Source organism: Dermacentor silvarum, chromosome 2, assembly GCF_013339745.2.
Source record: "Dermacentor silvarum isolate Dsil-2018 chromosome 2, BIME_Dsil_1.4, whole genome shotgun sequence".
Taxonomy (NCBI): domain Eukaryota; kingdom Metazoa; phylum Arthropoda; class Arachnida; order Ixodida; family Ixodidae; genus Dermacentor; species Dermacentor silvarum.
Window position 1 is genome coordinate 14,756,357 of NC_051155.1, and position 24,719 is coordinate 14,781,075.

The following is a 24,719-nucleotide window of genomic DNA, read 5'->3' on the forward strand; positions in this document are numbered from 1 at the left end:
CTGTTTATTTCTGGGATAGCAAGCAGCATATATTTCACTCATGATCCTGAACACGTGCCCCCAGTGTCATCGTCACATGTGCCGATAAACACAAAAACACAAAAAATAATATATCTGCTGTGTAACCTTGTAAACAGGATTGCGACAGCCGATCACCAAACTAACCAAGAGCCGTTCTTTCTGCGTCATCATATGAGGGAGAGAAAACCGTGAGCACGTGAACGAAATGAAAATGGCAGATGTCACTTAACAAATAACCATGGTAAAGGTGTAGCATGAGGTGATAAATACGTTTGAATAAAAAATAAAAATAAACAAGAAATGTAATCAACAAATAATACATCAAACAACAAATGTAGAGGCGATGATGTGATAAAAGGCATGAAGGATAAAGAAAAAGCTTAATAAAAAATAACACGAGATGTAAAGATGAAGTCGACGAAAACTATAAACATGGCTATGAAAAGCATAAAAACATGGTAAAAAAGTAGCGCTGAGGCGTTGTTTCAGTGTAAAACCAACGATCAAAAAACAAAAAAAAAATGTCACAGTTTCGCCCTAAGGGCGAAGCAATGAATGCGATAGCAACACAGCAATGTCATACGAAGTAAGGTGAGCGGCTTTGGTAACAATATGAATTGTAGTAAACATGAGCTGATTAAGTAAGCAGGTGTGCTGCGGCGTAAGTAGACCGACATGAAGAGAGACTCGATGACCACGAGAAGGCGCGTGTGAAACGGTGGTGTTGATGAGAAGCGCTTCCCGTGGGCAGTGCGCGTGCGAAGGGACACACCTGTAGCGCGGCACTGCCGATCCGGGCAGCATTACATGTGTAGCGTGCGTTGGAAAATGTGGCCCGACTATTACTAACTGAATGAACAAGCGTGGTGTGAGCGCGCACAAACAAACATAAATAGATCACACTGAATGACTGCGGACAACGACTGTCAAAACGCTGGCAGCAAGCGCATATATACGCCGCAGCAGCGGGCGAAGGTACGTGCGGTCTATCGCTTCAACAGAAACTGAGCGGCGAACGCATAGTGCATAAAGGTCAGAGCCGTGTGGAGATAAGAGACGGTGCGGCGAGCGACGAGCGCGGTTGTTGGCAGAGGAAAAGTGCGCCCCCCCCCCCCCCCCCGCTCCCTCCGGCGCTGGCTTCCCGCTTCCTTGCTTGCGCGTGGGAGATTGAGTGCGTTCGCTCTCCGTGATAGCGCGCGTCCCAGCACGCTTCCGCTCGGGCATACGGCGCGCGGTGAAGATTTTATCTATACGGAACCTCACGGCGACGGCGACGCCGACGGCAGAAATCCGGTTGAAGTGTCCATATAATTGCTATCGCAATAAAAATCGCAAAATTTGAACGCCAAGAAGGATTTTACAAGGCACATTCCAGAAAATTAACTTCTTCTGGTAACAACGAGAGACACGGAATGCTGATACACTTGTCGCCTGTTTTTATTATGTAAAAAGCTTCAACAATCTCCCTTTCGGTCTGGTGCCTCGATTTGAACAAGAACGCTGTGTTTTTAAGAATCGGTTTGCAAGGGTTATTTCGTCCGCCCTGATCATTTCCTCTGCATCTATTACACTGTTGGGCCAAAATGCCTCCTGCATTGTTCTTTACATGCCACTGGTGTTCCCGTGCCCTTTCATTAAAACACCTGCCCGTTTGACCAATATAAATGCTGTCACAAGTCAAGGGAATTGCGTACACTACCTCACAAACACGCTCGGTGTAGTTCGTTTCGTGCATGGTTGAGCACTGGGGTATAATCTTTTTCTTACCTGTCACCATTGGGCACACTCTACTAAGCTTGCATGGAGCCGAAAATACGATCTTGACCCCGTAGCGGCTTGCCACCTTTTATTGCGATAGCAATTATATGGACACTTGAACCGGATTTCTGCCGTCGGCGTCGCCGTCGTCGTCGCCGTCGTCGTCGCCGTCGCCGTCGCCGTGAGGTTCCCTATAGATAAAATCTTCGCCGCGCGCCGTATGCCCGAGAGGAAGCGTGCGGAGACGCGCGCTATCACGGAGAGCGAACGCACTCAATCTCCCACGCGCAAGCAAGGAAGCAGGAAGCCCGCGCCGGAGGGAGCAAGGGGGGGGGGGGGGGGGCGCACTTCTCTGCCAACAACCGCGCTCGTCGCTCGCTCGCACCGTCTCTTATCTCCACACGGCTCTGACCTTTAAGTGCATTCGCCGCTCAGTTTCCGTTGAAGCGATAGACCGCACGTACCTTCGCCCGCTGCGGCGTATGCTTGCTGCCAGCGTTTTGACAGTCGTTGTCTGCAGTCATTCAGTGTGATCTCTTCGTGTTTGTGCGCGCTCACACCACGCTTGTTCATTCAGTTCGTAATAGTCGGGCCACATTTTCCAACGCACGCTACACACGCAATGCTGCCCGGATCGGCAGTGCAGCGCTACAGGTGTGTCCCTTCGCACGCGCTGCCCACGGGAAGCGCTTCTCATCAACACCACCGTTTCACACGCGCCTTCTCGTGGTCATCGAGTCTCTCTTCATGTTGGTCTACTTACGCCGCAGCACACCTGCTTACTTAATCAGCTCATGTTTACTACAATTCATATTGCTACCAAAGCCGCTCACCTTACTTCGTATGACATTGCTGTGTTGCTATCGCATTCATTGCTTCGCCCTTAGGGCGAAACTGTGACATTTTTCTTGCGCAGTTTATAAACGTCTAAAAGCTATGAACCAACTAGCCCGCCAGAACGTCCTACTGATGTAGCGCGTGTTGAGCTACAAAAACCTGTATCGGGAGTATTCCATGTTGGGCTACAATTTTCTCATTGACACTTTTCATCTAATTATAATATTTGACAGGTTCATTAAATAATTAAGATTGTTTATGTAATTAGGTGGAATGCAAAAAATAATCTTAGTATTTCCAAGCGACGGCAAACAACATTACCTTGGTTGTGTCCTGCTACGTGGCATTGGCATATTTTTAAGTCTTGGTGCATGATAGTTGGGAGTTGTAAATTGTATACCGCACGACGGCGTCGTGTGATTAATTCAATTTATGTCAAGTCATTCATGATATGTATGCATGCGTGTCGTAGATGCAAACCGTCATTGCTCACGAGGCGCGGTAAAGGCAAGGCTCGCAGGGGCGAGTTTGCACGCGGCGGCTAGCCTACGAGTGTCCTATCGAGCCGCCTGCGGGACGCGCGTTGCAAGCATGTCTTACTGCGGAGACATGCATGCCGGTGATCAGTTCCCCACATTACCTTTTGCCATTTCGATCATCTCGAGTTCCTTGGAGCAGTCTCGAAACCTTTGAAAACACAAACGTAAAGCTGCTATTTTAAGCATAAAATGATTTTACCTCCAGTTGGCGGCGACCCTCAAGAGACGTTATGCAAAATCCAGAGACGTTATCCGCGCACTCAAGACGAGAATGGGACGAGAACTAAACGAGAACATCCGGGTATCGTTTGGAGAGCAAAACGAGATCATCCGGGCAACCCGACAAAACTTCAGAAAATGCGGTCTCTGGCCCCCAATTCCTTGTAGTAATAATAATACTATTAATACGTTTATTGCCAATAATAAAAGCAGTACATTCATACGGGCATCCAAAGCCTTTGAAGGCTTGAGTGGCACAGCCTGGCAGGCAACAAAACTATACACGGTACATTTATATAATGAGCAGAATGAAACACAGAAACACAGCAATGCGTGTGAACAAAATGACCATAAGATAATAGATAACCATACATCAATCAGGCCGTCAAGGTACAAAGGAATTGCACAATCACATGCACGAACGCAAGCAAAAGCGGTGAACAAAAAGAACAAATATGCCTTTACAAACAGATACGCTTTAGCAGTGTCTTGGATTTCGTTCTTGCACAGATGATTATCGGGGGTAACTTATTGAAGTAGGTTGGAACATAATGGGCGCGAGCTCTAGTGTCGCATCTTGTGGAACAACGTGGCCTCCCAAAGGGGTCCAAGGGCCTTAAGCAACGACAAGAAGTGTACGGATTCGAACTAGGAATTCACTGGGCAGAGGTGTTTTAGAACAAGCGTTTGCATTAAAAGATCATTGATATTCGGCATCGAAATTATTCCGAAACGGTCTGCGTCAGCATTCAGGGTCACATCATATAAGAGCGAGTGCAGTGTAGCATTTATTCTGTTGTGAAAGCGAACAGCACAGTGCCCGTAAATTGTTATTCCTGACCGCAGCAGACTGTAGCCTAAAACGTGTGTTATTGTTTTCCTTACGGATAAGGGCATGTAATATCTTATATTGTACAGCAGGCATGATACGGCGCGAAGTTTTTTTGCAAACGTAAGCAAGGTGGCTGTTCCAAGAAAGGTCGCTGTCAAGATATAAACCAAGATACTTTACAACAAATGAATGCGGTAATGGTTTAAAAGAACAAGTTGAACAATCTGAACAATGCCAAACAAGAGGATAGTCAAGGGCTACCTTCCTCACACGATTATGGAATCAGAGTAATTGCGTCTTAGATACATTTATATTAATTAGGTTATTTCGAAACCAGTCCATAGATTTTGTGGCAGCAGACTGTAAAAAGGCAATCGCATCATAGTAGCTGTTGGCAGAAGTTTCGATCTCCGTGTCATTGGCGTATTGATAAAGAGAAACGGGTATCATGCTATACAGGCCATTTACAAAAATATTAAACAACGGGCTGAGTATAGATCCCTGCAGAACTCCAGCATTAATAATGGAGAATGCGCTATGAACTTGCCCAACCGAGACGAGCCTATCCCGAAGGAAATTTCCTAACAACGACCAGAAAGCACCCCGAAATCTTACCAAGAAAACCTTATTAACAGCGAAGCTGTTTAAGCCAGCCGCAATTTGTGGTCCGCATCAAGAAACTGCCACGCCGTAGCCATGACTACCATTAGGGCGGAGGAGGGCGGCGCGGCGCATGTGCACGCGGTCTCCGCCTCGCCAGCTCCCTGCCTCCCCGACCCCCGCCTCTCTTCTCTCCGCGGCGCGCTGAGCCAGCAGAAAAAAAAATGTCACAGGCCTGCGCGGCACAGGCAGCACAGTCACAGCGTAAGCTGGTTGAGCGGCGCAAGAGTATATATACCTCCAATTTCGGCACCACGCACAACAAAGTCTTCCCGGCAAAGTGTCTTCGCCTCGATTTTGACGAGAACGATCTGAACTGTCCGCCCGGCGTCGGCGTCGACGGCGAGCTGCGGCTTGTAATGCTCTCTGCACAGCAGTCTGCTGAGCCCGATGATTCCTGGTTGTAGCCGCGCACGTAGCTCTACGATTCGCTTCTTCAGCAGCGGTTCGTACCTTGCGAGGAGACGCCATAATGTGTACCGAAGACGTACCCAGAATACCTGGCGCACATCGAACATTGGGATAGCGTTGATTGCGCACCTCGTCTGAATCACATCGCGTCTGAATCGCATCTCGTCGCGCGCGGCGGTTTCAGGCATGTTAACTAGTTGACGCCACCGTACTGACGGAGGCTCGGGTCGTCTGCGCCTGCGCGCCGGCCTATAGGGCACGTATAATTGGATTTTTTCTTCTGCCTGATAGCAAGCGCTTGCATGGCTCAGTGGTTAAGTATCCGAATCCCATGCAGCGGGCCTGGGCTCGATCCCGGGGGAGAGCGGGTACTTTTTTTCGCATTTCTGGCGATAGCGGTTACGGGGTGGCGGCGGCATCATCGTGACCAGGAACGGCTATTGGAATGAGCCCATAACAGCTTACGCTGTAAAAAAAGGTGAAAGCTTGCACTAGGCCGCACAAAGCTCAAGACACAGCGAACCTGGCTGAATGATATCAATCGGCCCGCTCCAATATCAAGCGGCTAGCCTAAGCAACAGCGTTCTTGGCGCTGTGACAACCTTGGTTAGCCTGCTTGCGTTTGTGACATTCCAGGAACGCGGTCGCTCGTAGGCACCGACGCGTCCAGCGCTAGTAGCGCGAAATGTTGCGAAAGGGAAGGTAGGTACCTACGAAAGATTATCGCTTGAGAATACCTTCCTAAATGCGTCGTTAAGTTAAGCCAAGTTAAGACCTAGCAGCAATAAAGTTAATACCTAGCAGTAGCAGCCAGTAAGACTTGAGGATCGACAGTTTCGCTGTGCCTAAGCTTTGCACGACCGAGTGCAAACTTGCCCGTTTTTTTAACAACAGACCATGATGAACACTGTCAAAAGCCTTGCTACAATCAAGAAGGAGCGCACAAGCAACTTATCATTATCGAAAGCTACATTCAACTGATAAGAGAAAACTTCCAGAAGGGTTTGAGTGCTTTTGCCGGGCCGGAAACCATACTGATTAGGCGGCAAAATGCTGTGGGCTCTCCCGTAATCGAGAGTGGATGGAAGCATGAAATGGCTACAGTCAAAGCAGATTGGTGCTGCGACATAGGTCTGAAAGCTTACTGAGCTGTAATGAACCTGTTTTCAACCTGACATCGTTGAAAGTCTCTTCTCGGCCAATCAACCATCCGCGGCGCGCAGAACGCTGCCGGCCTGGTCACGCAGCGTGGCGCCATCTCTCGAAGACTTGGGCGCCAGAGAACGCACTTTCTTAAGTTTTGACTGGTTGCCCGGATGATCTCGTTTTGTTCTGGCAACGATGTCCCGCTGTGCTCCTTTCTTTCTCGTCCTGAGTGCACGAATAACGGCTCCGGATTTTGGCTCAAGGTCTCTTGAAGGTCGCCGACAATGGGAGCTAAAAGTATTTCATGCTTAAAAATGCTACGCTGTCATCAAGATAGCATTTCTGAAATGCGGTCATCAACAACTTCAATTTGCGTTGGAGCCAGTGTTGTGAAGACAACTTCGAGTGCATTTTGAGAGCGCGTATTTTGTATCGGTGCTTATGCTTATGTAAAGCATCTTATCAAACAAGTTTAACCCCCTGTGAACGATAATTCAGGCTCAGTTCCAATAGCGTAAGGGACAGTAGTGGTAAAGAACTTAGAGCACAAGAAAAGCATAAAAGTTGAACTGTGCATTTCGACATTTTTCTGAATTTAAATAATGATTACCAACCTCCCATGTTCCCCATTGCACGTTTGGTCGAAAAATAATATATTGGTTTAAATAAAGAAATTTGAAAAATGAGTTGTCTGAAATATTATTTAAATGACAATTATAGAGCATGAAAGAAGAGGGGAAAAGTGTAATTGTTCACACTATCTAAGCAGGCTAGTGCTATTTAAAAAGTAAAAAAAATGCAGTGTTCTTTAGCAGAAACATAAAAAAACTGACATTTTCTCACAATCGGTGAATCTCGCAGCAGCTATTAGCAGCAATACGCAACTGGCACAACTTATATAGGAAAGCTAAAACGCAGCCGTTTAATACTGATACATGCATATTGCGTGTTTCATGCGCACGGTGCGCTCGGGCGCCCCGACGGAAAAGACGAACTGCTTCTGGCTCTCGAGCTGTCGGCTGAACTGGCCAGCGCTGCAATTATCCTTTGTAAATATACTTGGTAAATAGTCTCCAGTTCCTAATCCTTCGTTCGCGTAACACATTGGTGGACTCCGCCACGGAGCTCCGCAGCGGCCGCACCGTACTGCTTTCCACCATGGCTCCCGGTGACGACACCTATAGTCTGCTTCTGCTCCTGCGACCCCGCCATCTTGGCATATTCTCCGGCTAAGATAATGTCGACGTTGAGGACTGGCTCAGCCTGTATGAGCGTGTTAGCCGAAACCACGGCCGCTTTTTTTTTTTTTTTTTTTATCCAGCGGCCGTGGCCGAAACAACCACTGGGACGCTACCATTATGCTAGCGAATGTCCTATTCTTCGGCAGCAGCGGTGGCACAGCGAACGGACGTCTGATTGCAACTCTGCTCTTTCGCAGTGAAACGGTGATACCAACCGCTCCGGGGCTTGGTTGGAATCTTCCAAAGTATTGCTGGCTGCGCAGATTCTACACCGCATCACTACTGCCTGTGCATCGACTCGTGTTTCATCGTGGCGCTGCGGACCGTCCTACAAAGCACATATCACCGGAGCACTCGGCCCATCCAACTATTCGGCACCAGTGCTGGCACAGCGAACGGACGTCTGATTGCAACTCTGCTCTTTCGCAGCTTGGTAGTTCACTCAAAAGCTTTCGTCATTTAAATTGTCGTACTGCTGCTGCTGCTGCGGAACACCCTTGCAATTTTAGGGGCGAAGCTCCTTAAAGCGGCACCCGTTCGTCCCTCGTCGTAGTAGTAGTGTGTAACCAGTCTGAGAAAAATGAGAAAAAAAATTCCGAAGTTGTGTCCGTAGCGCGGAATCGAACCAGGGACCCCTCGCTTCCGAGCGCGCGGCGTTAGCCCACTACGCCACGAAGCTTTTTTTTTTTTCTTTATTGTCTCATGTGCAAAATTCACTCATTTATCAACAGCCCAGTTCAACGAAGTAGCACGTGAAAATCATATGTAACATTTACCAACCAGCATTATTGCAATGACATCAAAATTCTCTTAATGTTGCCAAAGGTTCTAACCTTGACAACCACTCCGGGGCGCATTCATGCGCTTTCTGCACCTCCAGAAAGGCATTTATACTCTCTCGGAAGTACATTCGCGCAGGTCGTGCGTCTGGGTCACAGTAATAGCCCGCCATTCTAGCGCGCCAGATACTGTGAAGGCCAACGAGCATTACCAGATCAAAAGGAAGCCCATCGTCGTTTTCAATCGCTAGATATCTGATACCGTAGGGATCTAGAGGGAATTCTTTTTTGACTGTCCTTTGTAAAACATCCCACAAGAACACTCCCTCCCAACAATGTAGAAAAACATGGTCAATTGTCTCGGGTTGATTACAGATTAAGCAATGTGTTCCCCACGGTACAAAAAAAAACCCTTTTCTTTCAAAACTGCCTTTACTGAAAGCGTTCCTGTGTGAACCTTAAAAAAAAAGGTTTTTACCCCTGGTGGAATTTGCATACGCTTTACCCTTTTTAGTACATTTTGGCCCTGGCTACCTCTGTAAAGGGATCTATATAAAGGAACCGGAAATTCAGTGTCGCATAGATCCCTGTACAGCTTTTTTATTTGGACAGAACTCAGGTAATCCTTTGAAAAACGTACACTTAGGAAGCGCACAGTGGAGACAACCTCCTTAAAAAACCCCTTAAGCGGTCCGGGAATACTACTTGTGGCAACAATAAAATCTGGTAGCGCTTTGCTTATTCTCATCTGACACACAGTGCGCAAGAAAGGGTCCCTGACGTCTCGAAAAAATATAAATCTGTTTACGAGCTGACGCAAAAAGAGGTGTCCCAGACCTACTCCCCCATCTTTGACGCGCCTGAATAGGTTCGTCCGACTACACCTCTCCCAACTCGAGGCCCACACAAACACGGCAAATATGCGGTGAAATTTCTGAATGTTTAGCCGAGAACAGTATAACACCTGCATTGTGTACCAAATCTTACTGATAAAGAACAAATTACATACGGTTGCTCTGGAGAAGATGGATAGATTAGCCACTTTCCATCTGTCCACCTTCTCACGCATCTCTTTCACTTGTTGTTGCCAATACCGATCATTATCCTTATAAAATTCAAGCGGCACACCAAGATATTTTACCGGAGTAGTTTCCCACCTTATGTTGGCAAAAGTGGCAGGGGTCGAAGGCCACTCTCCATGCCAAAACCCCAGGCACTTTCCCCAATTGACAGGACTTCCAGAGATGTCACTAAATTGTTTAACCACCCTAACTGCTTCAATAACACTTTCTTTGTTTTCACAGAAAAGAGCTACGTCATCAGCATACGCCAAGAGTTTAACTTCTGATGCATGCAGGCGAAAACCTTGAATGGCATCATTCTGCAATATAGAGCGACACAGTGTTTCAATATACACACAGAAGAGAAGAGGGCTGAGAGGGCAGCCTTGGCGTACAGAACGTTGCACACTAATTGACTTTCCTATCGTCTTGTTCACAATTAACTGTGTGGAGCAGTTCTGGTACGCCATGGCTACACCTTGTCTGATAACAGTACCAACATTGATGTATTCCAATATAGCTAACAAAATATCGTGTGATACACAGTCGAACGCCTTTTCGAGGTCTATCTGGAGAACCGCGACACAAACCTGCATAACGTCACAACACTCCAGAACGCATCTAGCCTTATGAATGTTGTTTAGAATCGAACGACCCTTTATACCACAAGTTTGATGGTCGCCTACTATTTCGGGCATAACAGTCTGAAGCCTGGCTGCTAAGATCTTCATGAAGATCTTATAGTCGACGTTTGTCAATGAGATGGGTCTGTATGACGTGGGCAACCTTAGTTTTTCCGTTTGATCTGTTTTTGGTATGAGGACTGTATGAGATGTGCGATACGACGGTGGCAGCACATTAAGCTCATACGCCTCATTAAAGACTGCGGCAAGGACTGGGGTAATTTCCTGTTTAAAAGCTTTGTAAAAAGCTGCACTCAACCCATCTGGTCCGGGTGATTTACCGTTATTTAAGTTATCTATAGCTCGATGAACCTCTTCCTTTGATATCGGCTGCTCCAATCTTTCTTTTAATTCATCGTCCAGCTGTGGCATGACACCCAAAAAAGCATTCTTAAACTTAGGCACGTCAACCTTTCGGAGCGAAAAGAGCGCTTGGTAATGCTGGAAAAACACATCTGCTATGCTAAAGTTATCCATTACCAAATTACCGTTCCACTCAATCTCATGAATTTGATTTCGACTGGCATATGTCTTTTCTAACCTTAACGCCCTTTTCGTTGGCACTTCCCCTGCGGTTAGTGCTTCCGCCCTCGCCCTCACGACTGCACCACGGTATTTTTCCTCGTCTATTACTTGGAGCTTCTGTTTAATTTTTCGCACATCATCTTTAAATGCACCAGGCGTTCTGCTTTCAAGTTCAATCAACCTCTTGAGCATTGTTCTTAGTGCGCTTTCGTTCCTTCTTTCTTCGTATCTTATGCAGCTTGACCTTTCAAGAGCCTTCATTTTAATGTTCTGTTTGCACCATTCCCACTGTTCTCCCATATTGCTTGCATATGCAAAGTTTATTTCACTTATTTTATTTTTTACTGTGTCAATGAAAGTTTTGTCACTGATGAGCTTCGCATTAATTTTCCATAAATCCCAATTAAAACTGCAGCTGTGTTTCTTCGTACCTATCAGGCATTTAACAAGGCAGTGGTCTGAAAATGACATTGGTACCACGTGGTAATTATTACACTTGGGAACCATGTCCAATGAAACGTAAATTCGGTCGAGGCGTGCATGGCTAGTGCCCTGAAAGTGCGTATACTCCACACCATGAGCCGTCTGTAGACATTCAGCCACGTCATCCAAGTCATATTCATTGATTAGGTCTGTTAACAAATCTGTGCTTTTGTCTCTGAAAGCACTCCTGCTCGTTTTATCACGCCCGAAGCACACATAGACACAAGCACCACGATGGCAATAAATACCCAACATTAACGAAAGGCCGCGTTTCTAGCGCGTTTCTAACGCGTTTGTGCTAGCGCGTTACGGCCCGTGTAAGAAGCTGGTGTAAGACGCTGTGGCCTCTCCGCCTTACCTTCAACGCGTTTCGAACGCGCTGCCCAAGGCGGTGGCAAGTCAAGTTCAAGTCGAGGAGCGTTTATGAATACGGGGGGTATACTCTCTCAGCAGTCATGTGATGGCGTCGGCAAACGCGGTGCACGTTCCGGCATGTGTAAATGGCTGCGTAAGACGCTGTGGCTGCTCCCCCTTACTAGAGAGTACAGGCCCAACCACACGTAGCACGGGATACGCGTCTCGCTACGCGTACGCGTAAGCGTACGCGTCTCCGAGTGCGTACGCGGGTGATGAAGGGAAGGGCGACCAGCCACACGATACGCGCAAACGTGCGCGCTTCACTGCGCGTAGCACAGGGCTGACAGACCAGTGACGGCGGAAACGTTTCGGTTTTAGAAAAGCTTTAATTCATTATGGCTGGTCGTTTCTATTTAATTTATCAATGTTACATCTACTACATTGTTTTTAAATGGAGAAATGCACGCCATTTGTATCTACACATTGTTATTAAGCAAAACTACATCGATCATCAACATCATCACTGATCTACCCGTGCGCGCGGTAGCGTCTGCTTGCCCACGACTGGAGTTGACATCTGCGCGCGACCGCACGACGTTGCTATCGAGCTTTTGTTAATCCGCTTGCTTCGCCAGCTTCAGCGTTCGCCGCCCGCAATGTACTACATGAGATTGAAGCTTTTGCTTCTTGCACAGAAGCTCTTGCTGCTGCTGCTCTTGCAAAGGCGGCGGGAACGCAGAAAGCGTCTGCAGCGACGTTGGTGGGTCCGGCCCGTCTTTCAACGGCGTAAAGAAGAAGGACTTTACTATACGGCTGTAAGTAACCTCTTTCCATGATCTACAGTAGTAGAACAAGGAGCCACTATTTCCACATGGGGATTTGTCTTCGTCGGGACAGAAATTGCTTTCCATATCAGCGTTTTTGTGTGCGCGCATAGGGGACGTAAGTGAAAGTAGACAGTTTTAGTTTAGCGAGCGCTGTACCATTGCGTATGCTGTAAAACGGGCAATTCGCCCTTTTTACAGCCGGCCTTGTTGAGTGTTAAAATAGTAATGCGGGGATCAATCGCACACACAGCGCGCGAACGCCGCAATTTAGCGGCACCGCGTCGTCGGTACAAGGCTCGTCCAGGTTGACAGCACCGATCGAAACGATAACGCGACGTACGCGAACGGAGGGAACGACAAGATAAGGCGTATTTCGGAAAGCACACACACACACCAAAAAAAAAAGGCATGGGCGAAGGTCGGGCGTTGATTAGCCACCGGGATGGCACGCAGATCGTATATTAGATATGCGGTGACGATACTTAACGCCCCTTTCACAGCGGTCAGTATAACCCGTGTAGGCGTATGAAGTACAACACATCGTAACTAATCCTTCAGTTTCAGAAAGAAAAAAGTACTTGATTCTATTCAACAGACAATATATTAATAACACAAGTATTTTCCAGACCTTCATATAGTAGAACTGAGCTGTAACCATAGCTGGAATGCTGATTTGGAGTCCCCTTCATTAACAGTAGACCATACCGTATATACAGAGCCTGTGCAGCACCCTCCTTTCTTGCACAAAATTTGTAAGCATTATGTTTTGTAATACATTTCCTGCTATTCAATATTTCATTCAATATCCTGTTTTTTGTTTTTTATTTGATTCGATATTTAATTCTAAATCTACTATTCAGTATTTGCACACCCCTACAAAGAGTTAAGGACTGCTAGTTATATGTGTGCCATTAGTGTAGCAAATGAATTCAAGAGCACCGTTTGAAACATTCATACGTGTTGGTTGTCATTTAATAAACTTGTGAATGAGATATGATTCCCTATACTTCTGTCTCTCGGAAGTGTGACTACAATATGAGGTGTAATGTACCTAAATAGTGACATGGCAGGTTAAAATGCTGTGCGAATGCTTTCGGAAGTTTCTTGGCAGTGGCCGCCGAATTTTTTTATAATCTAACATTACTGGCTGTTCTGTTTTGCCGACACACTGTTTGTATTCAAGCATATAAACAATGCAGGGGGTAACATTAATCATGACTAGTGGCTATACGTTTGTGTCATTGAAAAGTGTACAGCCGTAATGTACAGTGGCAGTATACACATAGAACAAATATGTAACGAGCTTAATATGTATAATAGCTGATGCTTAGTGTGACAGCTCATGGAATAACCATTCGTTGCTAGTTAACCTTTCACACTTCACATCAATGACTTCTGTTGAATACTTGGGAACAGAGAAAAGAAAGAAAAAAACATGAGACATGACTACACAGGAACAAGCATTCGTGTTGGCTTACCTTTTTTATTGTATCCCAAAGTATTAGGCTGTCCCAAAGTATGCACCAGCAAGAGCTTCCAACCCTTCCGCACTTTTCTTTTGTTTAAAGGAAGGTATTGCATTGCATCAGCCTGAATAAAAATCAATGATTTTCCTTTTTTTTTTCAGGAGGTGCGTGGAAAATGCCTTTGGCATCACAGCAGCCCGGTGGCGCATACTCCTCCGAACCATCCCTTTGCAGCCTGAGAATGTTGACTTTGTCATCAAAGCAGCTTGCATCTTGCACAACTTCCTGTCCATCCTGAACGCAGATGTGCATCATTTCACAGACAGGGAGGACAGTTTTGGGAATGTTGTGCCGGGGCACTGGCGGCAAGGCATGCCAAGGGATGGCTCGGAGCAGGGCTACTTTCCACTTCGCACCACACGTGCCAGAAACTTTCAAGCTAGAGCTGCGGATGCCAGCAATCTTCTGATGGCGTACTTCTGCAGCAGTGCTGGTGAGGTCCCCTGGCAGTGGAACCAACCTGGTGTGTCAAAGGAAGCAGCCGTGAAGCAGCCGTGAAGCAGCTCCATGACCTACAGCTACTTCCACTCCAGTGATGTAAGTCATGCAAGCAACAATGGCAGGCATATATATATATATATATATATATATATATATATATATATATATATATATACGTTTACTGCTTTCACCACAATACCATAAGCAGCATTCATACTTTTTTATACATCTTGTTACTATTTGTTAGAATGCTGAAACATTGCTGCAGTACTCGGTGGAAAACAATAATTTATTTAACTTATGGATGACAAAACTTCACGTAGACAAATGCAAACAATAAATGCACAATTACAACATAAAATGGAATAAATTATAAGAATGAAATTCAAAAAAAAAACACGAAATATAGCATAAGTCAAAATTGTACATTAACAAACTGGTATATGCTATATTTTTAAAGCACTATTTTTTTAATTCCTCCACTACTTGCATTAATTTAATTTTCATGGTGAGACGCCTGTCCTCAGGGACCTCTCTCATGTCTTTGAGCAGAGAGAAACAAAACATTTCGAGGTCGTCCTGCGGTTTGCATGTTTTCATTGCACATGTAACGTTGCCCAATTGTTCTAATATTAATTGACCGTCATCTTTCTTTTTTCTTTTCCCCCCTCTTGATGATGTTGCTTCAGAAGGAACACTGCCCAGCGTCCCTTGCTTGTGACTGCCTGCTGAGGGCAGCAATGTTTCTGACTGCTGCCTGCTATGATGTGCCTCGGAAGCCTCCGGAACCAGCACATCTTGAAGCACCGGTGATTCCAGAGATTCCAAAATGTCCTGGGATTCCAATGACTCATGTGACACCGTAGACAGTGTCGCTTGCGACGCTTCACCGGATGGTGACGGCACCTCAAGCGATGCCCGATCAGAAAACTGGCACATCTTTGTTAAAATGTCCGCAGCGCTTTCCTCCTCACTCGATGGGGGCACAGATGGAAGGTTGCCGGATGTCCTGCATGTGAGCGTATTAAGGTTTGCACATATTGCGAAAGTGCAAATAATGTGCCGGTCTAAGGGCAAAAATATGTAATGGCTCAAGCCCATCCACATTTGTTTTAAGGTGTCATTTTATTAGAAAGCAACGCCGAAACTCTCAGTCAGTTTTGTAAAGCTTGTGTACACAACCAGAATGAACATTTTTTGCATGCACTGAAATGTAGCTTTTGTATTTTTCTTTTTTTTTTTTTGCTTCTCATACATTTAAGCAGTTCCCCATGAGATCTGCGTGCCTAACGCCTAGTGATACCTTGTACTCGAAAGAGCGCATATCTGGAATGCTTCAGTTTCGAAATACATCAATTAGCATTCCACTACACTTAATCAGTGTGCCCACTTAATAAATTTCATGTTGAAAGATGTATGTTTCTACTCTCTCAACATTCAGTAATAGTATTGTTATGCCATGTTTTAACATGAGGCTTTTTCCTGTTGTTACAGTTTCTTACTTGAAATGTTCTCGGCTTGTAACTGTTTTCCTTTCATTGGTTTTTAAACTTCACATCATACTAAACTGTTTTTCTTAATTCATTGTATGTATAAACACAGTGCAAAGCTATGTAAAATGTAGCAGTCAGTGCAATTGTTGTTTGTATTTAGGAAGTTTTGTATAATCATGTTTGTCACCTTGCCATCTGCCATGCAAGGTTTTTTGTTGGCCCAGTGAAGCTGATTTTAGCGAGCGAACCCCTCCAGAAGGTTTCTTAAACAAAAGCTTTCTTTGCCTCTTCTTTTGACTTTCCCACCGCTGCTGCTGCTGTTTTGCCAAATAGGTCTTACTTAAGGCATCATACTGAAATTAATGTAGTCGTTGAACCACTGTCAACCCAGCTGACTGCCGGCTACAGTCTTGCACGAGTGACCAGTACCGGACATAGCGCAAATACCGGATATAATAACGTAATCAGATCGTGGTTTAGACACGTAAAATTCCAGTAATAACTTTTTCCACAGTGCAAATGAGAGTAAACTGGTCATGTACTCTCTACTTGGAAATGTCTGCTAAGCAGTAACAGCGTTCTCCACAAACATTGTGAAAGCTTTGCTTAAACCAATAACCACATCGCTTGGGATCCACAAAGTCACCGCAGGCTGATAATTAGGTAAGGACACCGCTGAGCAGACACAAAAACCAGTATTATCAATCACGCAGCTGACAATGTCATCAATACTTTGGTGCATTTATTCCTACAGCATGAGGGCACTGAATGAATCCTTGAGCGAGCTAGGCAAAATTTGAGTGTGTGATGGAGCACTGATTTGCACAGGGCTGGCAAGCAACAAAACGCAAAATTAAAGCTGCTCATTGCAGTGCCCCAGACAGACGTGAATATAGCAATATTCAATACTCGGCTAAATACTGCTATGCACTTGCACGCTGCCTTCTAGGATCAGTGCATAGAATCAAAGGAAAGCACTTGCACCTAACACAACGCATGCCTCTTGTGGTATGAATGACTATTGCCAAAGTTTTTCTTTGTATGTGTGTGTGTGTGTGTGTGTGTGTGTGTGTGTGTGTGTGTGTGTGCGCATCAGGCAAGTCCTTTTCTTTTAGTTTGCCCTGCTAGTTTGTATGTGCTAGTCTCTGCACTTCTGTCTTGTGCTTTATTATATTAGGTTTGTATGTGCTACTTTAGGTGTTATTTTGTACTTGTTTTTCTGCTTTCTCTGCTACCCACTGCAAAGAAAAACCGGCTTTGTGGGTACCTAAATAAATATACAAAACTATCCTTGTACTGCATATATGTGCCCTGACCAGATCACATTTAACGAAATATGCGATAATCGCAGTAGCGATGACGCACACATCTTTTACCGCCAATTAGACAAAGCTGAATATAAGCATACTAAGCGTCGATTTACTCATGTAAGCGCGATTTTGGGGGCCAACAAGTTCGGCCCATTACCTGCTACAATATAAACATACGGCATCGCCGGTCAACATAGTAAACGGAAAAGACTTGCATCCCGTGTTTCATTTTCAACACGTCGGCTAAGATTGAAACTTCAAAATCACTTACGGTCTATATTCCATTGTGTCGCGCAGGAACATCATTTGCTCGAAAAACGGCCAGACGACGTCGTCCTGCACGTCGTCTGCACCGGCGCCGCTCTTTTTTTCTTCCTGCAGTCCTTTCAGAAGGCGGCGAAATTTATCCCTCAGGGATTTCCAGCGCTTCTGTAGCGCTGTGATAACGTCATCTGCACAGATAAAACGCGTTTTAAACATCGGAGAGTTGGCTGATAAGAGGCAGCTTATACCGGTTCCACACAGGCTTTCGATTGCGATCGAGCGATATCAAATTTCTGGATCGCCATCGGCTCTACACAGATTGCGTGGTACAGGCAATTGTGAACACAAATCACGATCGGGCTCGATCGGGTTCGAAAGTGCTCTCGTATGACACCCGTATAAAATAGCGAGCACTTACCTGTTACGGCAGCGTCGGGCATGACGATCCTCGCCACCTCGGTCCACAAGCACCTCGTCATGTGCTTATTTTTGTGGTGTTTATGCTTCGCTTGCCAAAGGGCAGGCCGAGCCTCAACGCAGGCGATCAGAGCTTCATTGTTGATCCCTTCCATCGCTGGCGAAACTTCGGCAGCGACTCCCAGCGTCTCGGTCCGATTCCGAAACTTCGACAACACCTGTTTCCAAGCCGCCGGAAGATCACATGCCGACCACGTGACGTCGAGGCTGCCACTTCCGCCGCGTGCGCTCAAAATGACGCTCAAAATCAAGTCCGGCTTGACGCGCGCGCGGGCTGCGCGTCTCCCCTCTCGAGACGCGTAGGACGAGCGCGCAAGGCGACGCAGACGCATGACGCGCAGTCAGGCGCGTACGATTAGCCGCGTGTGGTTGGGCCTTACGGCACGTCTCTAACGCGTTTGTGCTAGCGTCCCCTTAAGCGGGAGATCCGATGATTCCCTCCGGAGCTTCGCCCACTCATCATCATTCACCCCGTGGATATGCTGTGATTTTTTTGTCTTTGCTGTCATTGCGCATCTTGTCATATTGTGCAGTAATGTCTACGAAAACTGTCTTTAATGCGAAAAAGGCTTCGACACACTCGATCTGTCGGTTAAATGTGCGGAATGCGCTGCTTTTTACCATTTCGGAACCTGCTCAAGCCTTACAGAAAAACAATACAAAAGCAAAAACGTAGCAGCCAGACAGAAGTGGGCGTGTCATACGTGTAAGGCTGCAAAAAGCAACGAAGACGCGCAGAAAGATGCGGCTGTGATGAATGAAGCAGCTGAAATCAGATTACTTTTGTGTAACATAAGCAAGAAACTGGACGGGTTGATGCCATTGAAGGAGACGGTGTCAAACATTGAAAGGGCAGTGCAGATGATGTCAGAAAAGTATGATGAACTTCCAAAGCGACTGGAAAACCAGGAAAAAGAGACTAAGAACATTCAGAAGCGAATGGGCGCCCTCGAGGTGCAATGTAAGACAAATGCTGATGAGAAGAAAATGCTGCAAACTGAACTAAATGACCTTGAGTGGCGAAACAGTAAGATATAAATTTAGAATTTCATTGCATCCCGGTAACTGAAACTGAGAACAAAAAGTACACAACTTGGCTGATGTGATGAGTGTGCCGGAACTCTCAGAACTAGAAGTTGCTGCCATTCATCGTTTGCCTGCGAGACCGGGGAAAATTCCAGGCATAATTGTGAAGTACGCAAGGCAGGTAGTCGGGGACCAGTGGCTGGAAAAAATTCAGGGAAAAAGGTTGTCATGTGTTTCTGACAGAAAATCTAACTAATCACAACAGGCAGTTGCTTAACGTCAAGAAAGAATGGTCGAAAGAAAATGGCTTTCAGTATGCGTGGCACAGGAACGGAAAGATTTTTGTGCGCAGGGCAAACGGCGAACGTGCTATCATTGTGCGAAACGCACATGATTTTCCCATTTAAATTTGTTTCGGTCCAATGTATATCTTTGCCATTCTAACTAAGATGGATGAAGAAAAAAATCGTGCGTTTCTTTCGCAAGAACTAAATGTTGTCGGTACCACAAATTAAAAAAATTCCTTGAAATGTTTACATTTAAACATTCGTTCCCTTCGGAATAAACAAGCCGATCTTCAATTTCTTATCTCTGAATTTTCTTTCTTGTTTGATGTCATATTGCTTACTGAAACATGCGGGAAAAGATAAGGATGACGCACCCACATTCATCTCTTATCAGTCTTTCTGTTTGAATCGTGCAACGCGCCGTGGGGGCGGTGTTATGTTACTAATGAAGGAAGGCATGCAATACGAACTATTTCCGGACTTTTGGGTCACATGTGATGATTTTGACATACTTACTGCTCGCGCCGGGAAATATCTACTTTCACTGTGTTATAGGCCACCAGACGGAAACCCTGACAGCTTTTTTTTTGCTTCTATGAAAAGCTCTTACGTTTTTCGTCTGAGAACCTGTATCTTTTGGTATCTGCAGGCGACTTTAACATAGATATGTTAGGTCACTCTGCATCACAGCAAACTATGGATACGCTGATTGTATCAAATGGTTTTTCTACTGCTATTGCTTCGCCAACCAGAATTACAGGAAAAAGTGCAACGTTGCTGGACTTGTTCATTACAAATATCAACATTAATAGCATTTTTGGTGAAGTTTTGTCACAGGATATCAGCGATCACCTTCCTATTTTTCTGTTCATAAAAAGTACAGTTCACGGGATCATAAAAAACAGATGGTTTGTCTTCAAGATATTTCTGGATCTAGTCTAGAGGCGTTTAGAAATGAATTGCTGGATAGTAATCTGAATCGGATAATTTTGATAAAAAACGCTGAACAAGCCTACAATAAATTTTTACACATAATCTCAGACACTTATAGACGCCACTTCCCAGAAAAACAATTCTATGGGAATAAAAAAACCCGTAAGCCATGGATGAGTCCTGATCTGCTAAGTAAAATTAAACATAAGAATGAACTCTATCACAAGTTCGTGGTAAGTAGAAATTCCACCATTTTTAAAGAATACAAGATGTACAGAAATCGATTAAAAAGGGAAATAAGAAAGCGCAGATCGCACTATATACACACAGAAATAGAAGCAAGCGCAGATAAGACTGACGTCCTGTGGAAAAAACTGAATTTATTTCTAAACCGAACTACATCACGGCAAAGTCTGGAAAACCTTACAATCAAAGGAAACAAAATAACAGGAGTCGAACTTGCAAATATATTTAATGACTATTTGGTGAGTGTTACAGATGACGTGATGTCTAATGAGTTTATTCAATTTCTTCCTGATCCAAATTCATCTTCCATGTTTTTTGAGCCAGTTGTGGAACAAGATGTCTATTCCGTTTTCTCGCAACTTAGAAATAGTTCGTCTCGTGATGTTGATGGCATGCAGATTAGACCCATCAAATATGGGCTGGATATTCTTGTCCCTTATATCACTCATATTTTTAACCTTTGTTTGTCGAGTGCAGTTTTCCCTGAACGAATGCAGGTAGCAAAAGTAAGCATTCTGTTCAAAAAGGGTGATAAAAATGATGTTGGAAACTACAGGCCCATATCCATACTGCCAGTGTTTTCGAAAGGGTTAGAAAAACTTATGCACCGTCAACTGTGCCAATTCTTTAAAAAACATAATGTGATTTCACCTACTTAGTTTGGATTCAGAAAACACCTATCTACAGAAATGCCACTACTGGAGCAAAAAGAGTTCATTCTATCCCAATTTGAAAACAAACATGTCGTGCTATGTATGTAGATTTTAGCAAAGCTTTTGATAATATTCAGCATTCTACGTTGTTTCAGAAATTACACTGCTATGGTATTCGTGGTCATCCACTAGACTTAATGAAATCTTATCTAATACATCGCAAACAGATAGTCGAGATTAACAGAAACTGCTCGGAGCTGAAGTCTATTTCTAAGGGCGTACCGCAGGGAAGCATCCTTAAGCCTCTTCTTTTTATAGCCTACATAAATGACCTAACTCGCATTTATCCCGACGCCAAATACGTTCTATATGCCGATGATGTCAGCATATTTGTTTCGGCTGAAGACAGTATAACACTCCAGGAAAAAATGAACGAGATTCTTGCGAAACTAAAAAAACTGCTCATGTTTTAATAATTTAACCATAAACACAAGTAAAACAAAGGCGGTATTATTTACACCGAAAAATAAGCCAATAAACGATCATTTGCGTCTTACGTATGGTGATACGAAAATTCAGCTGGTAAACCACATTAAAATTCTGGGAGTTACGTTTTCAAGCAATATGCTATGGAACGAACATATCGACAGTGTGCTGAAGCAGTTATCGCGCGTTGTTGGTATGACATACCGCTGTAAATCAGTGTTGCCATTTAAAGTAAAGCTTTTACTCTATAAATCACTTTTTTATTCAATCCTCACCTATTGTTTTCTGGTAAGGGGCTCCACAACTTCTACGAACTTACAGAAATTACACCTGATGCAAAAGAAATATATCAGAATGCTTTTTAACTTACCGTATGATGCCCACACGGGTGAATTGTTTCGGCAGGCTGGATTTTTACCCGTCCAAAACCTCTACACTTTTAAATTACCTGTAGCGATCAGGCCCGAAGTAAAAAAAATCGACATTTTCTTTACGACCTTTGTCATCTACAGCATAACATTACAACGTTTCATACACGAAATAAAGAACCGTGGAAAGTGACAACCCCAAAGACAAAATATTCTGAAGTTAAGCTATCCTACATAATACCTACATTACTAAATAAATATGTGAAAGCTGGTATAGATTTTCTTCAGTGTACTCCAACTGAATTGCGCAAGCTGCATATGCTAGATTTTTAAGTTACATTGGCCCTTTGTGCACCTTTATCTTGTTCTTGTGCTTTGTGTGATTGTAAGACTAAGATATTTCTCTGTATTTTTTTCCAAGCAGATTTGCTGTGTGTTGCATTTAATTGAAATTGCTGTATGTTGCATTTTATTGTAATTGCCGCCGCTGACTGTTCTGTACAAAGGTAGCTGTGGGCCTTTGTGAAGCTGTCTCTATGAAGAGCAGCTTTTACCTACAGCTTCCTTCATCAGTGTGATGATGAAAAATAAACATTATTATTATTATTACTTGGGCGGAACTCCTCATGTCTGGTTCCGGACACACGAGGACGAGATCTCTAGCTGTGATGTTTTCTAGGAGAAGCTCAGTGACCTCTTTAAAAATCTGACCGGTCGGCAGCTGGCTGCTAGAAAAGAGCTTGCTACCCGAGTTCCGTCTTCTACTGAATCGTATGTCTCGTACATACAAGACGTGCTTGCTCTTTGCCGGAAAGTCGACGAGTAAATGGCCGAGCTTGACAATGTCGGCCACGTACTCAAAGGCATCGCGGACGACGCGTTTAACTTGTTGGTCTTCAACAATGTCTCCACCATCGACATCGTTGTCAAGGAATGCCACCGCTTTCGGCTCGCCAAAAGCCGCAGCGTCATTCTACAGTTCTCCCGGCTCCCTAACACGGCTGCGACGTCGTCTTGCGTCGATCTTACCGCTTCACCGCCCTTACATGAGAACGTCACACGTATTGTTCGCCGCAAGCCCGAGGCTACAAGTCCGGCCCAGTTCCATCCACGCCCACTTGACCCCACCATTGACCAACCAGCCCCAGCGATCTCTCTCATTCAGGCAGTTGTGCGACAAGAATTTGCCAACCTCGGTTTTCCTGCTGCCTGCTCCGTCTCCCGACCAGACGGCCGGCCTGTGCCGACAGCTGCGCCTCGCAGCGATCTGTGTTCCCCTCCCAGATACCGCAACCCTACAGAGTGGAGAACTCCGGACGACAAGCACATTTGGCTCCGTTGCTTCCGCATTGGCTACGTCGCTCGCCACTGCCGCACCTCCTGGACGTCGCGGTAGTCGAGCTACTTTTCCTGTCTCCTCGCCCGTATGCCTACCCTCTCCGCTACTCGCCTCGCCGTATTCCTCCTACCTCTGACGTATCCGTCGATGACAGTCGTCCCGCTCGCTCGCCGTCACCTCAGCGCCGTCGGTCCCCGTCGCCCCAGCCACGCCGCTATTCATCCCCGACCAATTATGGACCCTTCCGAACGGAACACTAGACCACGCAGCTCCTGGGGGTAATGCTGCATTATGTTCCTCTTGTCGAAATCCTCCATTGACGCTCCCAACGGAGCAGAACTTATTATTGCGATAGCAATTATATGGACACTTCAACCGGATTTCTGCCGTCGGCGTCGCCGTCGTCGCCGTCGTCGTCGCCGTCGCCGAGAGGTTCCGTATAGATAAAATCTTCACCGCGCGCCGTATGCCCGAGCGGAAGCGTGCTGGGACGCGCGCTATCACGGAGAGCGAACGCACTCAATCTCCCACGCGCAAGCAACGAAGCGGGAAGCCAGCGCCGGAGGGAGCGGGGGGGGGGGCACTTCTACTGTGCCAACAACCACGCTCGTCGCTCGACCGCACGGTCTCTTATCTCTCCCACGCGCAAGCAAGGAAGCGGGAAGCCAGCGCCGGAGGGAGCGGGGGGGGGGGGGGGGGGGGGCGCACTTTTCCTCTGCCAACAACCGCGCTCGTCGCTCGCTGCACCATCTCTTATCTCCACACGGCTCTGACCTTTATGCACTATGCGTTCGCCGCTCAGTTTCTGTTGAAGCGATAGACCGCACGTACCTTCGCCCGCTGCTGCGGCGTATATATGCGCTTGCTGCCAGCGTTTTCACAGTCGTTGTCTGCAGTCATTCAGTGTGATCTATTCATGTTTGTTTGTGCGCCCTCACACCACGCTTGTTCATTCAGTTAGTAATAGTCGGGCCACATTTTCTAACGCACGCTACACATGTAATGCTGCCCGGATCGGCAGTGCAGCGCTACAGGTGTGTCCCTTCGCACGCGCTGCCCACGGTAAGCGCTTCTCATCAACACCACCGTTTCACACGCGCCTTCTCGTGGTCATAGAGTCTCTCTTCGTGTCGGTCTACTTACGCCGCAGCACACCTGCTTACTTAATCAGCTCATGTTTACTACAATTCATATTGCTACCAAAGCCGCTCACCTTACTTCGTATGACATTGCTGTGTTGCTATCGCATTCATTGCTTCGCCCTTAGGGCGAAACTGTGACATTTTTTTGATGATCACGTCGACGGTGTCCCTTTGACGGCGTTAATACATACTGGGGCCCAGGTACCCATAATGAGTTGTAACCACCGTCGTCGATTGAGGAAGGTTCTCACGCCTGCTACTGCACGAGCCGTACGCATCGCCGATCGCAGCACTGTTGCCATCACTGGACTGTGCACTTCCCGTATAAGTATCGCCGACCGCCACGTTC

General features: G+C 45.8%; 1 protein-coding gene and 1 long non-coding RNA gene across 2 annotated transcripts; one reads left to right on the top strand and one right to left on the bottom strand.

Annotated features, from left to right (window-relative positions):
• The first annotated feature begins 11,743 nt into the window (after positions 1 to 11,743).
• On the top strand, positions 11,744 to 17,128 carry LOC125942918 (uncharacterized). Its single transcript, XR_007465418.1, has 3 exons — positions 11,744 to 12,367; positions 14,007 to 14,442; positions 15,036 to 17,128. It is a non-coding gene; the product is annotated as an uncharacterized LOC125942918 (long non-coding RNA).
• Positions 14,567 to 18,258, bottom strand: LOC125942912 (uncharacterized). The gene is made up of 2 exons (XM_049661167.1): positions 17,421 to 18,258; positions 14,567 to 15,355 (listed from the first exon to the last, which is right to left on the bottom strand). The coding sequence occupies exons 1-2, from the start codon at positions 17,627 to 17,629 to the stop codon at positions 14,809 to 14,811; spliced, it is 756 nt and encodes a 251-aa protein (XP_049517124.1). The 5' UTR covers positions 17,630 to 18,258; the 3' UTR covers positions 14,567 to 14,808.
• Positions 18,259 to 24,719: the final 6,461 nt, after the last annotated feature.

What these genes read in the sequence shown, in the direction of transcription:
- LOC125942912 (XM_049661167.1), bottom strand. Translation starts at nt 17,629, where the DNA reads ATGTTTAAAACGCGTTTTATCTGTGCAGATGACGTTATCACAGCGCTA. An exon ending in GACACAATGGAATATAGACC is followed by an intron (nt 15,356 to 17,420) that starts GTAAGTGATTTT and finishes GCTCACATGCAG; the next exon opens with GACATCCGGCAACCTTCCAT.